Below are 26,090 nucleotides of genomic sequence, written 5' to 3' on the forward strand. Positions count from 1 at the left end.
ATGTTGCGTAAATGACGTGTCACGTGACTTGAGCACACACGCACACCCCCTGTCCTCACAGCAGACATTCATCTTAGCCCAGCTCAGATTTTCAGGAGAAAGGTGATCTGAAGCAAAAGCAGGAGGAGATCATCACTGCTGGACCGAAGGCTAAGAAGGAAGAGCTTCTGCTGTTTGCAGTGTATACTGCTGTTGATGCTGTATCGTGTGACATGCACAAGATGTTTCATTCAGACTGAACTCTTTCTTTGTAGTGTTTACCTGGAGAAGATCGGAGGGGCTGGCTAAAATGATGAAAACTCGAAGCAGATCAGAACACCGCTTTGAAAACTTGTACGTGATGCTGTGGGGTTGATTCAGTGACCTTGTGGGGCCATAACAGAGAAATGACAGCAGTGTAGTGGATCAAATAAAGAGTGATGATGTTATATTTGTGACTGTAGCAGGACCAAGGCTCAAAAGGTTGCAGGCGTTGTTAATTGAGCAGAAGATGGACGGCATCAAGCCCTCTCCTCGACAGCTACAGGATCACAGTCTGCAGGTTCAGTTATGCAATGTTTTAGCATCGATGCGTGAAGTTAAGAGCAGACAGGGAGGTTATTTTTGCACTGGGCTGGAATGACTCAGTTTACCTGTCAAAGGCTATCACGGCTGGGAGAAAACCCTCAGCATTAGTAAAGAAGGACCACGGTGGCCTCTGGGTAGAAACACTGCAGAGTTCATGTGGATACGCTGCTGCATTAGGTCAGATAGAAATATCATAAAGCATCATTAAGTAAAAACGTTTATTAAGAACAAATGTTTAAATATTGTTAACGTGTTTCCCAGAAACATCTGTAGAGACAAAGAGCTTTCTGTTGTTGCTTCGAGGAAACAAGCTCTTCTTTTTAGTTTTGTCCTGGTATTTATTCCAGGACGGACTCATCCACTGAGCAGTGTTTGGGTTTCTTCGTTTTCCTCGTTCTGGATGCAAACTATTACAACTTGGGCTTTATTTCAGTGACAATGGCCTTAAGCTGCAATACAACAGGAAGTTACTCATATATAGTAATTTCCCAGACCATATTAAAAATCCATTAACAGGAAATACAAATGATGGGACAATGCCACAGCATGGACATTAGAACAGTTGGGAAAATTTACCTGGAAAAAGGTGAAAATGAGGCTTCATTGAACTGGAATTACAAAGACCAGGAATGTGAGATCCACCAGCCACAACTGAGGGTTTTTACACATCATATCCTCAAAGTAGAACTACAGTGATCAAAAGAATCGACTTTAATGTTATTCTTTCTTTATTTATGTCAGATTTAACCCCCCAAAAAGCTTTAATCTTTAACTAGTCTTTGGACGTAGCTACAGCACGGTCAGGTTGACAGTTTATGGGTAACATGTGGCCACCAGGCACTGTGACACACTTCCATGTTATATTACCTTGGCGTCCCGTAGGAATACAGGAGAATCATGTGAGGAATCTAAGAGTTGTTTCTTAATTCAATTCAGTTTTATTTACACAGCACCAAATCACAACAGCAGTCGTCTCAAGGTGCTTTATACTGTAAGGTAGCTCGTACAATAATACATACAGAGAAAAACCCAACAATATGACCCCCTGTGAGCAGCACTTTGGCGACAGTGGGAAGAAAAAACTCCCTTTTAACAGGAAGAAACCTCCGGCAGAACCAGGCTCAGGGAGGGGCGGGGCCATCTGCTGTGATTGGTTGGGGTGACAGAAGGAAGACAGGATAAAGACATGCTGTGGAAGAGAGACAGATGAACCGCTGAGTGTTGTCCCGTCGAGGTGGCTCTTCTATGTTGTGCATTTATGGCACCAAACCACAAATGCAAAGGAAGAAAGGGTCGAGGCACAGCACCCAGCTGCCTGACAATATTCAGGCAACGTCCAAAGCCCCACAAAGGACCTACCCACACCCCACTGGCCCCGCCCAGATCAAGGAGCTGTCACAGCAGACAAAAATGTGAAGTCCGCACATAGTCGCCATGGCACCCACCAACCCACCACACCATCCCCCATGGAGCTACCAGGAGAGGCATACTGGCCCACTGAGGATCACAGAGGAGCAGACCCAGGGGGGCTGACAGCACAGCCCCCACCCACCAGTCGTGCAGCTTATTTTATCTTGTCAGCGTGAGCCCCACCTAAAGGGGACAGAGGGATTAGTGAGTTGCATTAGTGGGGCAGGAGAGAGTGAAGCAGGGGAGCCAATGTCACTGCGATACGACTCCTCAACACCATCCAGCCTGCCCCACCACTCATAATGAGTCCTGCTGTGCTCTGTAGCAATGATGCATTTTATGTGTGTGTGCCAGGTTAGTGCTGTGGATTCAAAGGAGCACAGTTCCACTAAACAGGAGATCAGGATAAACCCCAGTAACCAACCCTGCCCCCGCCAACACATATTCTCAATCCCAGCAGAGGCCAGCCCCACAATGACATGCCACACGTGATACACAGCCAACATTACTGTTATAATTACATGTTTCCTTTATTACTTTCCTTTCAACCTATTGATTTTGCACCTTAAACTTTCTTCGGTTGCTACAAGCCACAAAGTCCTTTATGGTTTGTCTCTGTTGTGTGGAGGGCTGTTTTTAAGAGCTCAAAAATGGGTGTATCAGAGTCAAACAGGCAGCACAGTGGAAAAGTGGTTGGCACTGTTTCCTGACAGCAAGAAGGTTCTGGGTTCAAATCCAACATCTAAGCTGTTTGCATGCTCTCCCCATGTCTGGGTCCTCTCTGGGTTCTCTGGCTCCCACAGTCCAAAGACGAGTAGTTAGTGGGGTTAGGTTGATTGGTGTATGTGCCTATGAGTATGAGTGTACACGGGTGTTTCTCTGTGTTAGTGACAGTCTGACAGAAGGCTGCATCCCTCAGCCTCATGTGGGCTGTGTAGCCCCTTTACAACTGCAGTGAGAGCTCAGACCTGTTTCTGGTGGGTGGTGGACTCCTCCAGGGCTTCCCCTGATTCCCCTTCTGCCACAGAAGACTGTGGCCTCAGAAACTCATATCTGCTTTTTGCAAATGAAGCGAACCTGTTGGCTTCATCAGCAGGGGCGGATCTAGAAGGGTGGCATGGGGTGGCAAGTGCCACCCTAAAATGATCCCTTGCCACCCCAAGTGCCACCCCAGTTTTGCATATGACAGTGTTGTTTATTAAAATAAGTTTAACAGTTTGAGCGTAGTTACAGTCAGCAGTGAATATAAATGCTAGAACTGGATATATTCCATAGTGTCCCCCCCTCCACATTAACAAATGGTTCAGCCCATAGCAGGACGGCTTTCTTCTTGTTTTCAGCAGCAAGTGATGCTTATGATTGTGCCAGAGCACATTTTGAACAACACCATGGGAATTTCTGATTTTACACAGGTGGGTGGATGTTACACTGTGGAAATGGAAGGAAGGTGAGTGCTACTTTAAATGGTTGTAGAAAATGAAAAAACAGCAGGTGTATTGGCTGCATTTTTAGATAAATAGTTGTATCTGTTTACAAAATGTACAATTTATATTTGCATTTCAAGTTATAAACATTTACCCAACACGTCTGTGGTTTTTTTACAGTAAAAAATACTGCTAGGATTTTAGGTTCTTTGTGTGATTTCAGATCAGTAATAGTTCTATTAATAGTAATAGTAATACTAATGCAGTATGTCAGTGAAAAAACAACTAAATTCAGTTGAGCTGAAAAGATACCAAACAAAGCAAGAGGAGGAAAAAATAAAATGAAACAATCTGAGGGTGAAATACAAACGTAAACTCAAAGGAGTCACAAATGTCCGGTTGTGTTTCAGACCTCAGAGGGTGAATCCAACAAATCATGAAAAATGAGGTTTACATGTTTGTTCATGACAGTGCAGATTTCTGACATTTTGTGTCATTTAAGCTGCAACAATGTGACTGTTTTCTAACAAAAACAGTGAAACTTAAGTTAGACTTGTGTTTGTAAATGAAGCGCCCCATGTTGTGTAGCTTTCTGGAGTTTATACTTATTGGGCTACATATGTATTTAATATACAGGCTGTACAGTACATAACATCAAAACTCACATGTTTCATGTAACTAAAGTGTGTAATCATGTGGGTACAGACAATAATTAAGTTATAGACTATATTTATATGAAAAACGTGCATACTTACTGCATTTGAATCATTTTAACCACATGTAACCACCTGCATATGTGTTTGGGGGAAAAAGGCTTTGATTTTGCCACCCTAAGAAAATTTCTCTAGAGCCGCCCCTGACCATTTCACAGGATTTGCATTTAAAGATGCAACAAGACTAAAATGGTTAGGGTCAGGAGGTCAAAGGTCAGGGCTCCTGTGGGTCTGAGGGCGGCCTCACGCTGGAGAAGGATGAAGGAGTCTGACCTGAGCCAGTGTTTGACATGAACACATCAGCACTGCTGTCAGTGAGCCTAACGACAGCCGTTAGCATCATTTCAGTGTTTCAGTCATAAAAACACTTCCTGTCTCTGTGGTGGTTACAGTGACATCATGCAGTTTGTGCTTTGACCTCCAGAGGGCGACAAATCAGCACAGACAGAGAGCTCCATTCAAACTTTGCTGCCATCAGGAATAATTCTTCAAATATAATCATCAGTGTTTGAGCAGTTATGATATCAGGGACAATCTAGACATGTGTGACAATACTGAACATGTCACATGACACACCTCAAACATCATGTGATCCACTCTCAGTCTGCACTTTCATTCATGACTTCAACAGGTTGAAATGAGCTTTGAAGAAACATTCAGTGAAATAAATCTTTCATGGATTCATGTGAGCAGCAGATGAACTTTGTACCAACAACATCTTCAATAACAGAGTCTGAATGAAGCTCAGGTGTTGATGCTGCTCACTGATTGGACGCTTGCTTTCAGCTCTGCTCTCAGTCTTTACTGCACAGGTGAAGGTAGAAAGTGTGACTGGATCTATAGACTGGAAACAGAGAAACATGCTGAACATTTGAAGCTTTGCAGCAGAAATGTTCATGTTACAAATACAGCAGAGCTGATCTGGGATCAGTGTGTTCACACCTGCAGCTACAACAAGGTTTCATGTCTCCACACGTCAGCATGTGAACTTTACTCTGACTCAGTCTGAGCAGTCAGACGGCATATTTTTAAAGTTAACACATCAGCACACACAGAGCTGAGCCCCTCCCACCTGTGCTGAGTTTCAGGTGGAGCCCCGCCTCCTTCCAGGAAGCAGCTCACCTGTGTGTCCGTGTTTAGTGTCCAGGTGTGGAGTGGAGCTTGTTGTTGGTGTGTGAAGAAACTGTAAGTTTGCTTTGTTTCCTCCTTTAACAGTTTGTCTTTAGGAACTTTACTGTTTGTTCAGCTCGTGTTTGATTTCTTCACACAACAAACTGTGTGTGTTTGTATTTCCGGTCTCTCCATTAAAGTCAGTGTGTAATGTTTCCTGGCTAACATCAGCTGTGTGCAGCTTAGTTCAGCACAAATCTGCCGCTCCATAGTTCACGGTAACGGACTCACAGCTGGACCAACGAGGCCGAGTGTGTCCGCCACTCTGAGCTACGTTCGTGTTTGTGTACTTGTAGTTTGTACTTTGAGTTCAGTCAGAGCCCACAGAGGACGCAGCGTACGTGATGACGTCACAGCCCTTTACCTCCTTTACTGTCACTGTGATTAATATTTACACACGAGACACCTGCAGAGCTCTGACGCTAAGCTAGCACACAGCATGCTAACACTAAGCTAACGCTAAGCTAACGCTAAGCTAACGCTAAGCTAACACTAAGAGTTCTTACAGACACGAGTTAAAAAGCTGCTTTTAGTGTGTGATCAGAGTCCAGGACTGAGAGCAGCAGCAGAGCTGATGGATGATGAATTACTGGATGGAAGAAGCTTCTCATTAGCAGTGAATCAGTGTGTGTGCAGTTCTCTGCAAACTCAGCAGCAAGAATTAGTGTGAAGCTTTAACTCTGCTGATCCTCTTTGAATCCTGGATCAGCTGAAAGGTTTAAAATGTTGTTCACACGTGTTGGACTGACTGAAGCTTCCAGTCACAGTGAATCAGTGTGTGTCAGTGAATGCATCGTGTGTGCTTCAGGCTCCATCTAGTGGACTGATAGCAGAGCAGCTGATGGCAGCTTCCTCTGCCTCACACTGCTGTCTGACTGCATCCAGCTGACACTGAGATGAAGCAGGAAAGAAGCAGCTGATATTTGGACAGCACACATGATGAAAGGAGGATTTCAGCTGATGTGCACATGAATGATTTGTGTTTCCTCTGCAGGTAGAAAGTGTGTGTGAGCTGATGTGAATTGAGCAGCATGGATCAGTGTGAGGACAGAGAGGAGGGAGTCCCTCCCTCTAAAAGCACTCTGTGTGGGGAACATGAGAGTCAGACCAAAGCTCAGAGGTGAGATGACCATCTCTAACTGTCCATGACTCTTCTCCATGTCACAGCTCAGCACTCACATCACTGCTGCATCATTATTCACAGGAACCCGCCTGGACCTCCACCCAGCTCTGTGTCCTGTGAAAGTAACTCAGTCAAAGATGCCATTAAGAGATTTGAGCAAAGACAGTCAGCTGAGAAAAGGTAAGCTAACACCAATAATATCAGCTGATATGTGATGAGAATTTTACTGAAGATTTATAACTTTTTCAGGATCCATCAGAGACTCAAAGCTGGACCTCCACCCAGCTCTGTGTCCTTACAGAGTGACTGGTCTAAAGTTCTTCCCATTAATTTTAAAGCCCAGCCTGTGTCTGCTGCAGAGAGGTGAGCTGTTAGCAACATGAACCCTTTGATTTAACTGCTTGATGTTGTTGGATATAAACTACAAACACGTCGTTCCCTCAGTCCCATTTAAACTGTCTTTTAAAACAAGCCTTTGGTTTCTAAACAACTGAAAACCCACTTCAGCAAACAGGAAGTGATCAGAGCGTCCGTCCACTTCCTGTCAGGCCCTGCAAACATTTCATATTGAAGAAAAGTAGTTGACATCTCACATTTTTACTCCACCACATTCAACCATTGTGACATTTTACAGCATGAAACTCTTGTCACATGACTCCTGTTATGTTATAGAGTCATGTGACCACCAGGGAGGGATTTGTATGGATGAAACACATTCAAATCAATCTGATTCATCAATGGAAACATTTTTGGTGTAAATGCAGCAACACTGAAAACGCTGAAGATAAAAACACAACAGATGAAATATGAACAAATCGAGGCTTTGAATACACGTGTGTGTGTTTGAGACACAGAGATAAATGGATTGTGTGTCTGTCCTATTGCTGCATGAGGATTTTATTGTAGATTTTGTGCGTGTACACTTTTGACCACGAAGGTGTTGAAAGGGCGTAAAACAGTTGGAGGCACCAGAGTGAACACTAGTGCTGTCAGTAGATTAAAACATGACTAATTAATGACACAATCTTCTGTCATTAATCCTGATTAATCACAATTACTTGATCAATAGCTGCAGTTACATTTTTCCAACTTTATATTTAAGCCTGTAACAGACGTTTACACCATATAATGAAGTCAATGCAGAATAAACACAAAGAATGTTAAACGCTTCAATTCAAAGAGACTTTGAATAGTTTTCAGTCTTTAACTCAGCTTCTCTGCTGTAAATACAACTTTGTAACAAACATATATACTAAAAGCTAAGTGTGCACTAATATATAATAATATATAATCTATGTTACTGCTGTTAATGAAAATGTTTAATCAGACTCATCACAGGGTTACTGTGGATTCATTTGGATTAATCACCATTAAACATCATTTTTAATGTAAACGAATCAAAGTTCATTTCATGAGCAAACAGACTCGAGAGAAAAGGGCAAATTTACACACTTAACATGTTTATTGAACATGTAAACATTGATTAACCTCCTGAATGAGCCGACCCCCCCAGGGACAGTCCTGCATGCTAATGATGGGCTCTGCTCTGTACCTGCAGGATTCTGTCAGCCACAAACTCCTCAGCTGATCCTGAATCTGAGCCCATCTGTCAAACAATCATTTTCTTCACAGGTCTGTGGAGGTGGCACTGATCCTGCAGCAGTCTAACACTCTCTGTCACTCTTCTTCAAGTCTTTGACACGAGGAACCAAAACTATGTTATTAACAACACTAACAGGTCTGCAGTTTGTCCACTTGGCAGTTGTGTCATCAGTGCTTTGCATTGTTGTGATATTTTAAGCTGGAAGTGCTTCGGTGAAAAGAAAATTCCTTCTGTCACGATGTACAGAATCCTTCATGTTGGTCGGCTGGTCCGTCTTGTTATTTTTTTAATGCTCAAACTTTCCATCGAGAGGTCAGTGTGTGTTTGTCATCTTCCATATTGAGCTGATTGGTTCAGCTGCCGTCACTAACAGATGTGCTGCACATCTGCACGTGTGCAAAGGTAACTCTACTCGGACAAACTGCTCGAAGTGCGTTGATAGAAACATTTCAGGGATTTTGAGTCGTTCTGCTCTCCAGATGTGTCGTGTTAAAGGTTTTTATCATGTTAATCATGATAACAGATGAACCCTAACCCTACATGTTAATGTTGACAGCACTGGTAAATCCTTTTTAATGTTCTTCTGTCAGATCATTGATTAGACTCGACTCCAAATACGAGACTCGGAAAACTCAAATGAAAACTCAAATCAAAGCAATGAGAAAAGGACTTCTTGTGTTAGAATGAAAACATATGGAAGTGGTCAGGTTTCAAACAGTCGTTGAATCTACTGCACAGTTACATTCAGGGACCTTTGGCCTCCTGAGAGCATTAGTTGATGGTTCATCACAGTTTTCTCAAAGTTTCCTCTGAGCTTCTGCAGCATCATCACTTCCATCACTGATGAAAGAAAGTTCATAGAAAACAGAAAATATATCTTCAGAATCTGAGAGTCTAAAACTTGACAGACTTGATTCAGATGAAGTTATTTGAGCAGAAACTCCTGGATCTTTATCCTGTGTTGATCTAATCCTTCATGGTTCCTCCACAGAGTGGACCAGCAGAGCTCAGAGGTTCCCAGTGGTCAGTCTGCCCAGCAGCATCAAACACAGCTGGACTCCATATTTATGGTCTGTACATGTACAACAACTACTTTATTATTAATAATAATGCATTTATTTATAGGTCCCTTTCAGAACACCAAGGACTCTGTGGACTAAATGACCAAAAGAAACAAACTTTGAAATCAGACGGTGCAAATGTGATCACAGGGAAACGTTTTAAACATCGAGGCTTTAAACAGAAACCAAAGTGAAACAGTTTGTAGTCGAGATCAGTGGGAATGAAGCTGAATAACTGTTTCTTCAATAACTTTGAGCTCTTAAAAAACAAAAACTAGCTGAAAGTCTGGCTGCTCTTATGAAAAGTACAGAGAAATTATGGGTCGCTCAACACTTGTGCACAATATAAGAGTTTAAATAAATCTAAAGAATAACTCAAAGTCCTACAATCATACTGATAAAGTCATCTACAGCTAACTATCCAAGTGGATTTGTTTAAGACAGCTCCATCTGCTGGTGGCCCTCTGCAGGTGCATGAAAGGGGCGTGTTTATAGTGAAAGTAGTAGAGAAAGTAAACCCCACGGGAAGGAGGAGGACTCTCAGCAGCTTCCAGCTCATATTCAGACATTTGACTTCTCACTGAAAGCAGCAAGTTTGAGTGTCTGTACCGTAGTCAGAAGAGATAACATGTCAGTAGTAATTAGAGTTGATTGAGCAATGCTGTCCTTGTAATGTAGTTTATGATTTTTATGGACAAGTCCAGTTTTTCTGTAGAGCCTCTCAAGTTGGTGACAGCAGCAGTGGAAGTTCACGTGTAAACCAGAGCAGCAAATCAGGTCCAAATGTGTTGTTCACAGTGAGTGGGATCATCATTGGCTGCTATGTTAACCTCCTGCAGCAGGATGTGTTTGGTCAGAGAATGGATAGATCACGAAGTCATTGTTGAGTTTAGGGAGACAGTAGACAGTTGGAGGAGGTTCAGCCAGTTGACACACAGTAGATAAAATAACTGAAGGCAGGAGCAGACACCTGTATGACTTTCCACCTCTCACATAGATTATTGTCCCTGGGCAGCGCCACAGGGCTGGTAGATGTAAACAAAGCTGGAGGAGAGGATTTATTCATCTGAGAAAAGTCACAGAGTTGTGTCTTGATGCTCAATCATCCAGGTACGTAAATCCCAAAAAGCTTGATTCTGTTCATCTGGATGTTTTCAGTGGGAGAAACGTTTCATCATCATCAGGTGACTTCTTCAGTCTCAGCTGACTGCAGGTTTCAATCTCATAAACAGGACATTTGTATGACTGAAACCAGCCCACTGAAGGAACAATGGGCTGGGAGGTCAGTTCATTGATCATTGGTACGCATATTGTCAGGACCATTGATCAATGGTTGTTGATCAATGGTCATGAGTCCAGTTCACAGAGAGCTGGGGAATGGCTGCAATCACAGCATGTAAGATGGTGACAGTTGTACCCTTGGGCCCCTCCTCCATTCAGAGATGGTCTTTCCTTTTCACATAAATGGCCTCCTTGACTCCGCCCTCAAACCAGCGTTCACATTTACTCAGGACCTTCTTGATGTGAAGTTCTTCTGCTTCGCTGGCTGCTGTGTCTGTGGGGATGGTGTTTGTTCTGTGTTGTAGCGTCCTGATGACGCCCAGTTTGTGCCCCAGTGGATGATGAGAGTCAAACCTTAAATACTGATCTGTATGTGTAAACAGAGTGAACCTTTAAGACCAGTTGTCTGTACGATCAACTCAGTCACCTGAAACATCTCCAAGTTTCTGGCTTTGATCATCAACCTGTTGGTAGTTCAGCTCTGAACACCAGTGAAATGTTTCTCCCACTGAAATCGCTGCATTCATATGAACAGCATCAACGTTTTGGGATCATGGAGTTGTGGACAAAGTCTCAGTTAATCAGATAAAGTCAAACCTATAATTGGTAAAGAGTTCGTGGATGATATGCCCCTTGATGGTAAAGAAGTGGATGTTGTGTGGACTAAAGTTCAGAGTGGTGGGTCATTCATAAATATTCTGTTCCAGCTGCTGGAGGACAACATCATCACTTTTGTGAAGAACGAGCTGAAGAAGATCCAGAAGGCTCTGAATCCAAATAAGCCCCAGTGCTTGGAGTTTCAGAGGGAGGATGATGAGCAGAGGAGAAACAGCAGAGAGGCATTTGTGAAGATCACAGTGGACTTCCTGAGGAGAATGAAGCAGGAGGAGCTGGCTGACCGTCTGCAGAGACGTAAGAGGATTTATCTAAAGATTTAAGCTGCTGGATAAATGAGACACTTGTGACACCATTGTGTTCAGTCATTTCTCAGTGGGTCAGAAATTGTCATCAGCATTTTGTAAAATATGATTGTTAAAGTTGTATTTTTATTATTATTATTCAGAACTTCCAGCTGCTGTTTGTCATCGTAAACTTAAGTCTAAGCTGAAGAAGAAGTTCCAGTGTGTGTTTGAGGGCATCGCTAAAGCAGGAAACCCAACCCTCCTGAATCAGATCTACACAGAGCTCTACATCACAGAGGGAGGGACTGCAGAGGTCAATGATGAACATGAGGTCAGACAGATTGAAACAGCATCCAGGAAACCAGACAGACCAGAAACAACCATCAGACAAGAAGACATCTTTAAAGCCTCACCTGGAAGAGATGAAACAATCAGAACAGTGCTGACAAAGGGAGTGGCTGGCATTGGGAAAACAGTCTTAACACAGAAATACAGCCTGGACTGGGCTGAAGACAAAGCCAACCAGGACATCCAGTTCATATTTCCATTCACTTTCAGAGAGCTGAATGTGCTGAAAGAGGAAAAGTTCAGCTTGGTGGGACTTGTTCATCGCTTCTTTACTGAAACCAAAGAAGCAGGAATCTGCAGCTTTGAAGACTTCCAGGTTGTGTTCATCTTTGATGGTCTGGATGAGTGTCGACTTCCTCTGGACTTCCACAAAACTACAATCCTAACTGACCCTAGAAAGTCCACCTCAGTGGATGTGCTGCTGATAAACCTCATCAGGGGGAAACTGCTTCCCTCTGCTCGCCTCTGGATAACCACACGACCTGCAGCAGCCAATCAGATCCCTCCTGACTGTGTTGGCATGGTGACAGAGGTCAGAGGGTTCACTGACCCACAGAAGGAGGAGTACTTCAGGAAGAGATTCAGAGATGAGGAGCAGGCCAGCAGGATCATCTCCCACATCAAGACATCACGAAGCCTCCACATCATGTGCCACATCCCAGTCTTCTGCTGGATCACTGCTACAGTTCTGGAGGATGTGCTGGAAACCAGAGAGGGAGGACAGCTGCCCAAGACCCTGACTGAGATGTACATCCACTTCCTGGTGGTTCAGGCCAAAGTGAAGAAGGTCAAGTATGATGGAGGAGCTGAGACAGATCCACACTGGAGTCCTGAGAGCAGGAAGATGATGGAGTCTCTGGGAAAACTGGCTTTTGATCAGCTGCAGAAAGGAAACCTGATCTTCTATGAATCAGACCTGAAAGAGTGTGGCATCGATATCAGAGCAGCCTCAGTGTACTCAGGAGTGTTCACACAGATCTTTAAAGAGGAGAGCGGACTGTACCAGGACAAGGTGTTCTGCTTCATCCATCTGAGTGTTCAGGAGTTTCTGGCTGCTCTTCATGTCCATCTGACCTTCAGCAACTCTGGACTCAATCTGCTGGAACAACAACAAACAACATCCAAGAAGTCTGAAACAGGAGAATCTGCAAAGAAACACTTCTACCAGAGTGCTGTGAACAAGGCCTTACAGAGTCCAAATGGACACCTGGACTTGTTCCTCCGCTTCCTCCTGGGTCTTTCCCTGCAGACCAATCAGACTCTCCTACGAGCCCTGATGACACAGACAGGAAGTAACTCACAGACCAATCAGGAAACAGTCCAGTACATCAAGAAGAAGCTCAGCAAGAATCTGTCTGCAGAGAAAAGCATCAATCTGATCCACTGTCTGAATGAACTGAATGATCGTTCTCTAGTGGAGGAGATCCAACAATACAGGACTTCAGGAAGTCTCTCCACAGGTAAACTGTCTCCTGCTCAGTGCTCAGCTCTGACCTTCATCTTACTGTCATCAGAAGAAGATCTGGATGAGTTTGACTTCAAGAAATACTCTGCTTCAGAGGAGGCTCTTCTGAGAATGCTGCCAGTGGTCAAAGCCTCCAACAAAGCTCTGTGAGTAAACATGTTGTCATGGCTTCATTGTTAAAATCATGGGAAATAAATCAGAAATGCTGAGTTCAAAGAGCACTGTAACATTTTTTTTAAAATAGTAAATTAAATGATCATCAGTCACTCGGTAAATATATGGTAGTTTTAATGTTTCACTCCAGCATTTCTAAAACACACTTTGTTCTGTAACTCTTATCAAAGGACAATCCAGACCCAGCCTATAAGAACATGAGCTCTGATGCTTCAGCCCCTCTGACAGGTTTATTATCCTCAGCTTGTTCATTTGTCTCCAACTCCAGGAGTTTGGTTGTTTTATTCTAAAGCACAAACTTCACCTGCCAGACTTCACCTACATCTTTTTCTGATGTTCATAATTTAAGTTCAAGTTTGTATCTCACTTTCAGTGCACACCCTCCCTTTTTAAATATAAATCTCTGCTGTGCTGTCATGTTTTCATCCTGTATGGAGGGAGAAACTCGGTCTTCATTACTGAAATTGCCTCTAAGGTCGTGTTTCTTGTCAGTAACCATATGTAACTGTAAGGCTTCCATAACCAGTGTTATCACAGAATTACAGTGGGTTCACTCTGGGTCCTCTACAGTTTCTTCCCACTGTCCACAGACATGCAGTTAGGTTACCTGGTGATCTAAACTTCATGCAGGTGTGAGTGAGAGTGGTTGTCTGTCCCTCTGTGGGCTTAGTGGAAGAGACTGGATGGATCTCTGCTTTGTCTTTGATATATCCTGACAGCAAACATTCTCCATGAAGTCTGCATTTCAGCTCATCTCCTTTATACACACCTTTAACAGGAAGAGTTTTATACAGCTAGTGTTTAAAATCCAGTGTTATTCACAATACACAGGTAATGAGCATGATTATTGAATTACTAAAATTTTCTAAAATAATTGTTTTAGTTAATATTGTATGACAGTGTACACAGAATTATTAGCTCAGTAGGCAGAGTGGTCGCCCCATGATCATAAGGTCAGGGGTCGAATCCACCGAATAGTTACCTTGTGGTACCCCTGAGCAAGGTACCATCAAGGTACCAATCATGTGCACTGGACTGGTAGCACTCATAGTCTCATAGATTTAAATAAATTAAAAAAAAAAAGGGTTCAACATATAAACAAATTTAATTTGATCACATATATTGTTTGTTTTTTTTTGTTTTTGTTTTTTTCCTTTCTCTCTCAGACTGAGCAGCTGTAACGTCTCAGAGGAAGGCTGTGAAAATTTGTTGTCAGTGGTCAGCTCCCAGTCCTGTAGTCTGAGAGAGCTGGACCTGAGTACCAACAGCCTGAAGGCTTCAGCAGTAAAGCTTCTGTCTGCTGCAGTGGAGAGTCCACATGCCAAACTGAATGTTCTGAGGTCAGATCAATTTGTATTCTGTTTAGTTCTGTTTGTTTATGTGTTTGATGTTTGTTTTTGTTTATGTCTTTATCCAGTTATCCTTGTTTCATAGCATTTTTATTCATTTCAAAGTTAAACGGAAGTTTTACTAACCTGCTCAGCACAAGACAATAAGCTATTGCACCTTGATTACACTTTAACAACAATCTTTATTCATGTTTTTATCTTCAGAATTAACATCTGTGAACTCTCAGAAGAAAACTGTGAAGCTCTGTCCTCAGTTCTCAGCTCGCAGTCCTCTAGTCTGACAGAGCTGGACCTGAGTATCAGAAAGCTGCAGGATTCAGGAGTGAAGCTTCTGTCTGCTGGACTACAACGTTTAAACTGTAAACTGAATACTCTGAGGTCAGATCAGAAAACATTTAGTTTTTAGAATTATTAATTAAAGTTCATACATATGATGTTGTATCTTAGTATGTTTATGTTTCCTTTAAAAATAGAAAGTCAACATTTAATGTTGTGAAATGTATTAACAAACTCTACATGAGTACTTGTTTTATAGATTGTCTTTTATTTTTCAGACTGAGTGGCTGTAACCTGTCAGAGAGAAGCTGTGAAGCTCTGTCCTCAGTCCTCAGCTCCCAGTCCTCCAGTCTGAGAGAGCTGGACCTGAGTAACTCTGACCTGCAGGATTCAGGAGTGAAGCTTCTGTCCGCTGGACTAAAGAGTTCACAGTGTGCAGTGGAAACTCTCAGGTCAGGATTCAAACTTTTCCACAGATGATCATTTGAAATGTGATTTATATTATTGTATAAACAGGTAACTTTTACAGCTGTCAAGTGAACTTTTATTTACATTTGAGTGGATAATTGGACTCTGAATTACTAAAAGTTGTTATAGTCATGTCTCTGTTTATTTAAAAAAATACTTCATGCACTGCCTAATTTAAAGATTTAGGCTCCTTTGGGCCCATAATATATATATTTGATTTCTTTGTGAATGAAATTAGGAGGATATTGGCGACTGCTGATTGGCTCGCTGTTTGTTTTTTATTCACAGTACTTAATTTTAAAGGCTGATTTCTCAAAATGAGATGTTTATCTTCTACAACACGTGGAGCCACCAAATCTTCTTGCTTGATTTATTCATTACAGTTTGATTTAAAGAATATTAGACTCGTAACATAATAAATATATTTATTTCACTTCTTCTTGAGAGAAAGAAAGGGATGACTGGGTGAGCTCCAGTGGTTCATCCCAGCAGAGAGAGCGGCACACTGGGCTGCAAATGATCACAGTAGTAATGGCCATAGTTTGATAAAACAGGCAGTCTTACCCTGTAGATAATACAGGGTTCTGGTGCCGATGTGGGGGAGGGGAGTCGCCCGGTACTAACTACATACTACTAACTACCTCATCCAGATGTCTTCCCTACTAAACCTGATAAGAAGTAACTGCAGTAGCTTTATAGGTCAAATCAGTTTCACCTGTTAAAGTTAGCTCCACTATTAATTAGGGGTGGGGGAAAAAATCGATACTGTGTAGTATCGTGATATTTTGTTTGCTAATAATGTATCGATACAGGGACAGCAGAAATCGATATTTTGTTACAAACAATTTTTTCTCTGAAGTCAACATGCTCTGGAGTCAGAGCATGTTGACTTCAGAGCATGTTGATCCTTTTTCTGAGCAACAATCCTGACATTCCTTCACTGTCCAAATGTGTTTAACTTTTTTTTTGGCAGCAATAAACATGACAGTTTACTTATTTTAATTTAAGACATGTTTAATTTTAATTAAGTTTGAAACTTTTTTATTTAATGTAAAATTATATATTTTTTTAAATTTACTTTCAAATTCTTCAGTTGCTGAAGGGGCTGCATAGTTTTCATAAATTGCATAGTTCAGAATAGCTATAATTGTACCAGATGGTTGCATTCAGTTAAGTTGGACTAGACTGTAATACAAACCGTTCAGTTTGTCAACAATAAAACTGAACTGAGAGAAAGACTGAGTGTGAGACTTTGATATTAGATAAAATGAATATTGATAAAGTTTACCTTTATGTGCAGAATTTAAATATCGCAAAATATTTTAAAAAATCGCAATAATATCGTATCGTGCGTTAAGTATTGTGATAATATCGTATCGCGAGTTGTATGGTGATTCCCACCTCTACTATTAATGGTGTCACTTGTTATTTCTGGGATGAGTTTAGTAGCCTGAACAGCTGCTTAAAGGAAAGTAATTAAATAATAAAAATAACCTAAGTCCGGGGGAACCTGCAAGAGCTGTTTGCACAAAGAATAATGCTCAGACTTTGAGGTTTTATCGTTTTACACAAGGTTTAAAAATGAATGTCCACAATTGAATTGCAGAAATTGTTATTGAGCTAATACTGATGTAGTTGTTATCTTTGGTAAGGAGAGGTTGGAGGAAGGATGAGCACAGTCAGGCCTAAAGATGCTCTTAATAATAATAATGGATTGCATTTATATAGCGCTTTTCGAGACCCTCAAAGACCCTTTACAATCCCACTACAGGGAGTGCAGAATTATTAGGCAAGTTGTATTTTTGAGGAATAATTTTATTATTGAACAACAACCATGTTCTCAATGAACCCAAAAAACTCATTAATATCAAAGCTGAATGTTTTTGGAAGTAGTTTTTAGTTTGTTTTTAGTTTTAGCTATTTTAGGGGGATATCTGTGTGTGCAGGTGACTATTACTGTGCATAATTATTAGGCAACTTAACAAAAAACAAATATATACCCATTTCATTTATTTATTTTTACCAGTGACACCAATATAACATCTCCACATTCACAAATATACATTTCTGACATTCAAAAACAAAACAAAAACAAATCAGCGACCAATATAGCCACCTTTCTTTGCAAGGACACTCAAAAGCCTGCCATCCATGGATTCTGTCAGTGTTTTGATCTGTTCACCATCAACATTGCGTGCAGCAGCAACCACAGCCTCCCAGACACTGTTTTCCCTCCTTGTAAATCTCACATTTGATGATGGACCACAGGTTCTCAATGGGGTTCAGATCAGGTGAACAAGGAGGCCATGTCATTAGTTTTTCTTCTTTTATACCCTTTCTTGCCAGCCACGCTGTGGAGTACTTGGACGCGTGTGATGGAGCATTGTCCTGCATGGAAATCATGTTTTTCTTGAAGGATGCAGACTTCTTCCTGTACCACTGCTTGAAGAAGGTGTCTTCCAGAAACTGGCAGTAGGACTGGGAGTTGAGCTTGACTCCATCCTCAACCCGAAAAGGCCCCACAAGCTCATCTTTGATGATACCAGCCCAAACCAGTACTCCACCTCCACCTTGCTGGCGTCTGAGTGGGACTGGAGCTCTCTGCCCTTTACCAATCCAGCCACGGGCCCATCCATCTGGCCCATCAAGACTCACTCTCATTTCATCAGTCCATAAAACCTTAGAAAAACCAGTCTTGAGATATTTCTTGGCCCAGTCTTGACGTTTCAGCTTGTGTGTCTTGTTCAGTGGTGGTCGTCTTTCAGCCTTTCTTACCTTGGCCATGTCTCTGAGTATTGCACACCTTGTGCTCTTGGGCACTCCAGTGATGTTGCAGCTCCAAAATATGGCCAAACTGGTGGCAAGTGGCATCTTGGCAGCTGCACACTTGACTTTTCTCAGTTCATGGGCAGTTATTTTGCGCCTTGGTTTTTCCACACGCTTCTTGCGACCCTGTTGACTATTTTGAATGAAACGCTTGATTGTTCGATGATCACGCTTCAGAAGCTTTGCAATTTTGAGACTGCTGCATCCCTCTGCAAGATATCTCACTATTTTTTACTTTTCTGAGCCTGTCAAGTCGTTCTTTTGACCCATTTTGCCAAAGGAAAGGACGTTACCTAATAATTATGCACACCTGATATAGGGTGTTGATGTCATTAGACCACACCCCTTCTCATTACAGAGATGCACATCACCTAATATGCTTAATTGGTAGTAGGCTTTCGAGCCTATACAGCTTGGAGTAAGACAACATGCATGAAGAGGATGATGTGGACAAAATACTCATTTGCCTAATAATTCTGCACTCCCTGTATTCATTCACTCTCACATTCACACACTGGTGGAGGTAAGCTACAGTTGTAGTGGTAGGTTAGGTTTTGCCCAAGGACAAAATGACCAAGACAGAGAGAGCTGGCTCATCAGACAGACAAGCTCATCTTGTAACCTACTGGTTCGCTGGTCAGCACACCAGCTGACTAGCGAACCGGCTAACTAGCACACCAGCTAACTAGCACACCGGCTGACTAGCGAACCGGCTAAATAGCACACCGGCTAACTAGCACACCAGCTAACTAGCAGACCAGCTAACTGCAGCCACAGGCTGAAGGACGATTAAATGTAGTGGAGATATCAGGGATTACACTGGTGTGTCCGATTCACTCTTTAGCACTCTGGTCACTCCGGTGTGTCAGCCAGAACACCACTGAAGGCCAAATGATCCCAGCATGTGGAATAAAGAGCTTAAGGTTTGGTTTGAGACACTTTATTCTTTCACTGATTGATTCTTGTGGCTGTGATCATGTGTGTGGTTTCTTACAAAAAGGAAGTACACAATACAAATACATGACAAATAAGATGAATAGATAAGATACATATCCAGTTATATGCATACGTCAGTATAGCTAACATAACCATATATAAGGTCAAAGATCACAGTACTATAATGCAGTAATGTTAAACACAAAGGTGTATATCTACATAAATCTATCCTATCAGTGATCAGAGTACTGTAGTATACTTCTACTACTTACACTATACAAACTAAACGACATTAGTGTGACTTTAAGTTACCATCAGTACAGACGAACTGATGGTAGTTGGACAAAATAAAGGCATTGCAATTATTGTGAAGGGCTTCCGGTTAAAGTAAGATCAGCTGATTACCTCATAACAAATTGTTTGCTATAGAATGCAGCTCCCAGTCTTCATTAATATCATGTACTATAACTCCCAGGTCTACAGAGAGACCAACAGCTGGTGCACGTTGTAACGCCGTGGCTTTCATAGTCTCTCCTTTTTCTACAGCTCATGTGTTCTTCTTGTGATGGTGCGTCTTGAGGGAGGCTCATACATGCGGTCATTTGTTGATCCTAAGAACGTTCCTCAGACCGACTTCTTCAACAACACTAATTGGCCTGAAGTTTGTAGCTACTCACTTCACTGTGGCGTCTGTTAGCTTGTCTTTCTTTGGTTTTATCCTGACTCCTCCCACAAGCTGATCCTACGTAGTCTGCCCAAGCCTCCCAACTCTGTTTGTTTGGGTGGTTTGTTTGCTGCCATCAACAGCGTGTAATGCATTTAAATGATACTTCAGACTTGAAGTACTCCGACGATAAAAAACTCAACTTTGCTTAAAAATAACTTTAGTTGTATCAACACTGCCCTCTGGAATAATTAGACTTTGGTGACAAACTGATGTGATCTCCATGTTTCCTTTGTTGGACTGTGGGCGAGTGTCAGAACTGAATGTACTGAGTAACATGTGGAGTTTAAATATGTGTCAGTTCCAGTTTTAGAGCTCTAAAGTGCAGCTATCATGTTAGGAATATGTTAGGAATAGACAGGAACACTGAGCACACTGAGGTCAAATCTTTATTTATCCAGTTCATCTGTAGGCTGAGCTCAGTCCATCCATTTAGTGAAATGATGTTTAAAGGTCTCCTTGTTCTGTGAGCGTGCACAGATCCTGAAGCAGAAAGCCTGGGTTAACAGAGAAATGATCATCACTGTGATGATGCTCACCATCTCTGACTGGGATTTGAGGTTTTGTCAAAGCAGCAAAGAAAGCCTGGCTATGTTGGACTGGGTGTGGAAGCAGCTCCCAGTTTGAGTTCAGGAGACAGACACCCTCTCTACTTTGACAATCAGCTTCAAACTTTCCTTTTTGATAAAGCTTATAGTTAGAGCTGGATCAGGTGACCCTGAACCATCACTTAGTTATGCTGCTATAGAGATGGATAACAGATGGATTGTTGTTTTGTGTGTCTGCAGTCTGTCAGGCTGTCTGATCACAGAGGAAGGCTGTACTTCTCTGGCCTCAGCTCTGACCTCCAACCCCTCCCATCTGAGAGAGCTGGACCTGAGCTACAATCATCCAGGTCTCTCAGGAATGAAGCTTCTGTCGGCTGGACTGAAGGATCCAGGCTGGAGACTGGACACTCTCAGGTATGGAGAGAATGTCTGATATAGGAGGAAGAGCTGGAATCATTTCCTGTGTCTTTCACTCACTTCCTGTTTGTTTCCTGCAGATGACACATGAACAATCACACATGCAGGAATATTTTCAGGGACAGACACACTAGTCTAGCTGGATAGTACATGGATATTTATGTAGGGGGTCTTCAAGGAGTCTGTTTGCAGGAACATTAATGATAACTGATAAGTCATGTTGAGAGTTTCATTAAAAGTAGACTTACAGTTAGGTAATATTTGGACAGAGACAACATTTTGTAACTTTAGATACAAGTATCAGCCATGTGTGTGTTTCCCATGCTGTATGTCCACAGTCACAGTGACAGTCAGTGACACTGACAGAAGGATGAAACAAGGCTGTGAATCATTTCAGTCTGTGTGTGTGACAAAGAGGCAGACAGGAGCAGCTAACATTTGGAAATGGAAGCTTACTGGAAACACTACATTCACGGCTGAATTCACAATAGATTTGTTCTCAAGTGCACATTTAGCAGCTAATGCTAATACTCTTTTCCCTTTGCTTTCTACAGCAGCTATTGCTAAGTAGGCCACTTTGCTCCGCTAAGGATTTGTGTGACCATGATGGAGACTCTGATAAGCTAATGCTGCTAAGCTAATGCTGTTTATGGGCCCTGTTAGAATCAATATTTCATTCTCATTCTGTTGTTTGAGAACAATATTAACGTTTCACATCATTATAACACAAGAGAAAAGGGTATTGGCATTAGCTACTAGTGCTTATTCACCTCAAATTACCTTTAGCTGCTAATGGCAGCCTACTTAGCATTAACTCCTCACTAATATAATGCTAATTTACATCAAATTAGCATTAACTGCTCATATTGTTATAAGGAAAGAGAAAACGGTATTAGCATTTGCTGCTAATAATTATTCACCCCTAATTAGAATAAGCCGCTAAAAGCAGCCAACTTAGCATTAATTCCTCACTTTGTTGTTACCCAACGGAAAAGAGTATTAGTATTAGCTACTATCATTTTTAATAAGTAAGAGAAAACAGTATTAGCAGTAGCACATAATGCTAATTCACGTCAACGTAGTATTAGTTAATAATGGCAGCCTACTTAGCATTAACTGCTCACTAATATAATGCTAATTCGCATCAAATTAGCATTAGCTGCTCAAGTTGTTATAAGGAAAAAGAGAAAACGGTATTAGTATTAGCTGCTAATAATTATTCACCCCTAATTAGAGTTAGCCCCTAATGGCAGTCTACTTAGCATTAACTCCTGACATTGTTATAATGCAGGGGAAAAGAGTTACCATTATCGGATAATGCTAATTCTCATCAAATTAGCATTAGTTAATAACGGTAGACTTCATATCATTAGCTGCTGTCATTCTTACAAAGCAAACAGTATGAGCATTAGCTGTTAATCCTTTTTCATCTAAAATTAGAATTAGCCACTAATGGCGTATTGTTAAAAAGTAAGAAAAAACATTGTTAGCATAAGCGGATAATGCTAATTCATCTCAAATTAGTATTAGCTAATAATGGCACCTGCTTAGCATTAGCTGGTCACATTGTTATAAGGCAAGAAAATATGGTATTAGCATTAGCTGCCAATTTCTATTTACCTAAAATTAGCATTAGCCACTAATGGTAGCCTATAGCAAAAACTTCTTAATGCTAAATGAAGTTAATTAATGCTAAGTAGGTTTAACTGAAATTAAAGTAGTGTTAGCATTAGCTGCTGATATTGTTAAAAGGTAAGATAAAACATTGCTAGCAGCAGCGGATAATGCTAACACACATAATAATTAGCATTACCTAATAATGGCAGCCTTCTTAGCATTAGCTGCTCATATTGTTATAATGCAAGGGAAAAGAGTTGGCAAAAACAGTGTTAGCATTAGTGGATAATGCTAATTCACCTAAATTAGCATTAGCTAATAATGGCTACGTACTTAGCATTACCTACTAATATTGATATAAAGCAAGAAAATATGGTATTAGCATTAGCTTCTAATGCTTTCTCATCTAAAATTAGAATTAGCCACTAATGGCATCCTATTTAGCATTAACTCTTCACATCGCAAGGGAAAAATTAGAATTCAATAAAAAAAAAAAAAAGTGTTCACATTAGCTACTTGTATTGTTAAAAAGTAAGAAAAAACATTGTTAGCATAAGGGGATAATGCTAATTCACCTCAAATTAGTATTAGCTAATAACGGCAACCTACATAGCATTAGCTGGTCACATTGTTATAAAGCAAGAAAATATGGTATTAGCATTATCTGCCAATTCCTATTCACCTAAAATTAGCATTACCTGCTAATGGCAGTCTACTTAGCATTAATTCCTCACTAATGTGATGCTAATTCACATTAAATTAGCTTTAGCATTAGCTGCTAGCATCAGCCTACCTAGCACTAGCTGCTCACATTGTTAGAAGGGAAGAGAATACGATATTAGCATTAGCTGGTAATATTTATTCACCCCTAATTAGAATTAGCCACTAATGGCAGCATACTTAGCGTTAACTCCTCACATCGTTGTAATGCAAATGAGGCTAACTTGTATTAAATTAGACTGCTGTTATTAGCTAATGCTATTTAGCAGTAGCTGCTCACATTGTTATAAAGCAAAGGAAAACGATATGAGCATTAGGTTCTAATGCGTATTTGCCTTAAATTAGACGTAGGTGCTAATGGCAGCCTACTTAGCATTAGCAGCTCAGATGTTATAATGCTAGGAAAAAGAGTGTTAGCATTAGCCGTTCACATTGTTATAAAGTTAAGGGAAATAGTGTTAGCATTAGCTACTCACATTTTTAAAAAAAGTAAGTGTTAGCATTAGTGCATAATGCTAATTCATGTCAAATTAGCATTAGTTAATAACGGCAGCCTATTTAGCATTAGCAGATAATGTTGACCTTGGCCCACTGGAAAAGTTCAGAACTAAAGATTTAGGAGTGTTTCTCGATAGCTCTTTCTCATTTGAGAAACAAATGAATTCTGTTATTAAAACCAGCTGTAAGGTTTATATTGTTGATTGTCATTTATGCTTAGAAATATTTACTCATATATGCTTAGAGTTGTATAATCGATTGCATAATGATAGAGGTTTGATCCTGAGTAGTCTGTAAAGACTCTGTGTGCCTTCCAGAGTGCTCTGGCATGCACACACCACTTGGGGCCATGAGAGAGGTCGTACCCTCTCTTACTGATTTATGGTGTAGGACAGGGGTCTCAAACTCAATTTAGCTGGGGGCCGCTGCAGGCAGAGTCTGGGTGAGGCTGGGCCGCATTAGGTTTTCCACAAGAAAGGCATGGTTAAAAAATTCCAATCTTCTCAAATGTCTTTATTTTTATTTTTTAACACAAAATATGAAAAATAAATAAATAAATTAAGAATTAATAAGAAAATAAATCAATCTGTAATACATAAATAAAACAATAATAAGATATTTTTAGTCAGTGAACTTGTGTGTATCTTTCAGTCTTCTATATCTGCTGTGTTTAGATTGAAATGTCTGTATTAACAGTTCTATAACCTTCTTCTGAACATGAATGGAACACTGTAGAAAATGAACTGTTCTTCTGAACATGGCTTCTCTTGCCTACTCCTTGCTGCTAGAGACCTGGCAGCGTTTCCTCTCGCATAGCCGAGCCAGATTTGGCCTGAGGGAGGAAGCAGTTGCGACCCTCAGTATGTCTTGAAGATGATCATCCGTAAGTCTGGACCTGTACTTGGACTTATTGAAGTTCAAAGTGGAGAAGAGCTTTTGGCACAAGTATGTGCTACCAAAAAGGCACATGGTCCGCTTGAACATTCGGGAAAGCCGAGGGAAACTAGGGCTCAAGTCTCTCAAAAATTGTCCAAGCTTGTCTGCTTTTCCACTCACCTCCCTGAACTTTGCTTTGAGTTCAGAGTTGCACTGCAGCTCAATGAGCTCCATTTGAAGCACAGAAGGGGCATCTTGCACATCAAAGGAGAAGGGGTCCGCAAAAATGTGAAAGGTGGCTCTGTGTGTCTTGAAGTCAGCAAATCTGTGATCAAATTCCTCCTGTAGCCTCAAAATGACATCAACATACTCGTCAGCACTGAATGGTGTGCCTGCATCCACGAGAGCCTTGCATGCTGGGAAATGGCAAAGGTTTGTCTGAGAGAGCTGAGCTTTCCAGAGCGCCAGTTTTGTGGAGAATGCTCTCACGTTGTCATAGGCAGCACTGACAAGTTGCCCCTGGCCTTGTAACGTCTTGTTCAGTACATTAAGCTCATGTGTCATATCAACAAGAAAAGCTGAGTCCATGAGCCATTTGGGATCAGTTAGCACAGGAACACTAACTCCATCCTTCTCCATGAAGGCTTCACTTCTGCTCTCAACTCAAAAAGTCTCTTTAATACATTTCCCCTGCTGAGCCAACGTACCTCAGTGAAGTCGAGCACATCCCCATATTCTGACTCCATTTCCTCTAAAAAAGCACAGAAGCTTCGGTGCTTTAAGCCCCTGGATCTGATTTGGTTGATGCATTTCACAACAATAGTCATCACATTGTCAAACTTCAGGCATTTGCTGCAAAGGACCTGCTGATGGATGATGCAGTGCAGAGCAATGGCCTCCTCCACGCCTTCCTCTTCCAGTTTGTTTTGTGCCACCAGTCCATGTTTCCTCCCTGTCATTGATGGCGCTCCATCTGTTGTTATTCCAACAAACCTCTTCCATGGCAAACCAACATTCTCAATGGCATCACACAGCTTGTAAATATCTGCTGAGCGGTGGTCTGGCCATGCATTGGAATTACTGTGAGCAGCTCCTCCATCACTTCAAAACTGTCATCAACACCACGGACATACATTGGGAGCTGGGCAGTGTCGGTGATGTCTGTGGTCTCATCAAGAGCGACTGAGTATACACTGAAACATTTGGCTTTCTCACACAGTTGGTCATAAATGTCACTTGACAGGTCAGAAATGCGATCTGCTGCGGTGTTGGCAGAAAGGCTGATGTTGCTAAACTGACCTTTCTTTCCCGGACAGACTATATTTGCAGCCTGCAATATGCACTTTTAGACAAATGCACCTTCTGTGAATGGCTTCCCTGCTTTAGCAATCATCTCACTAACCACGTGGCTCCGACTGCTGCATTATTCTCTTTGGTTGCTTTCTTGGAGAAATCTTGCTGCCTCAGTAGATCTGTTTTAAGACTGGCAACCCGGTTCGCTCTCTCGTCTCCCTGGTATTTTGCATCCAGCTCAGCATGTCTAGTTGTGTAATGACGTTTCAAATTGTATTCCTTGTGCAGCGCAACTTTCTCT

General features: G+C 41.5%; 1 protein-coding gene across 2 annotated transcripts in view; it reads left to right on the forward strand.

Moving 5' to 3' along the window:
* The first annotated feature begins 5,210 nt into the window (after nt 1-5,210).
* The window catches only part of LOC146577207 (NACHT, LRR and PYD domains-containing protein 3-like), an 82,021-nt gene continuing 61,141 nt past the window's right edge, over nt 5,211-26,090 (forward strand). The window contains exons 1-9 of one of the 2 annotated variants that reach the window (XM_085252145.1): nt 5,211-5,299; nt 6,279-6,404; nt 6,669-6,770; nt 9,002-9,080; nt 11,060-11,264; nt 11,416-13,213; nt 14,408-14,581; nt 14,795-14,968; nt 15,145-15,318. In XM_085252145.1, the coding sequence (XP_085108271.1) occupies nt 6,316-6,404; nt 6,669-6,770; nt 9,002-9,080; nt 11,060-11,264; nt 11,416-13,213; nt 14,408-14,581; nt 14,795-14,968; nt 15,145-15,318 (2,795 nt within the window). In that variant the 5' untranslated portion in view covers nt 5,211-5,299; nt 6,279-6,315. Of the gene's footprint in view, nt 5,300-6,191; nt 6,405-6,668; nt 6,771-9,001; nt 9,081-11,059; nt 11,265-11,415; nt 13,214-14,407; nt 14,582-14,794; nt 14,969-15,144; nt 15,319-26,090 lie in introns of those variants that run through there. The other variant, XM_085252138.1, reaches the window with a different exon arrangement.

This window comes from Mchenga conophoros, linkage group LG3 (assembly GCF_057382185.1).
Source record: "Mchenga conophoros isolate Kocher_MC1m ecotype Shallow Benthic linkage group LG3, M_conophoros_male_GT1.1, whole genome shotgun sequence".
Taxonomy (NCBI): domain Eukaryota; kingdom Metazoa; phylum Chordata; class Actinopteri; order Cichliformes; family Cichlidae; genus Mchenga; species Mchenga conophoros.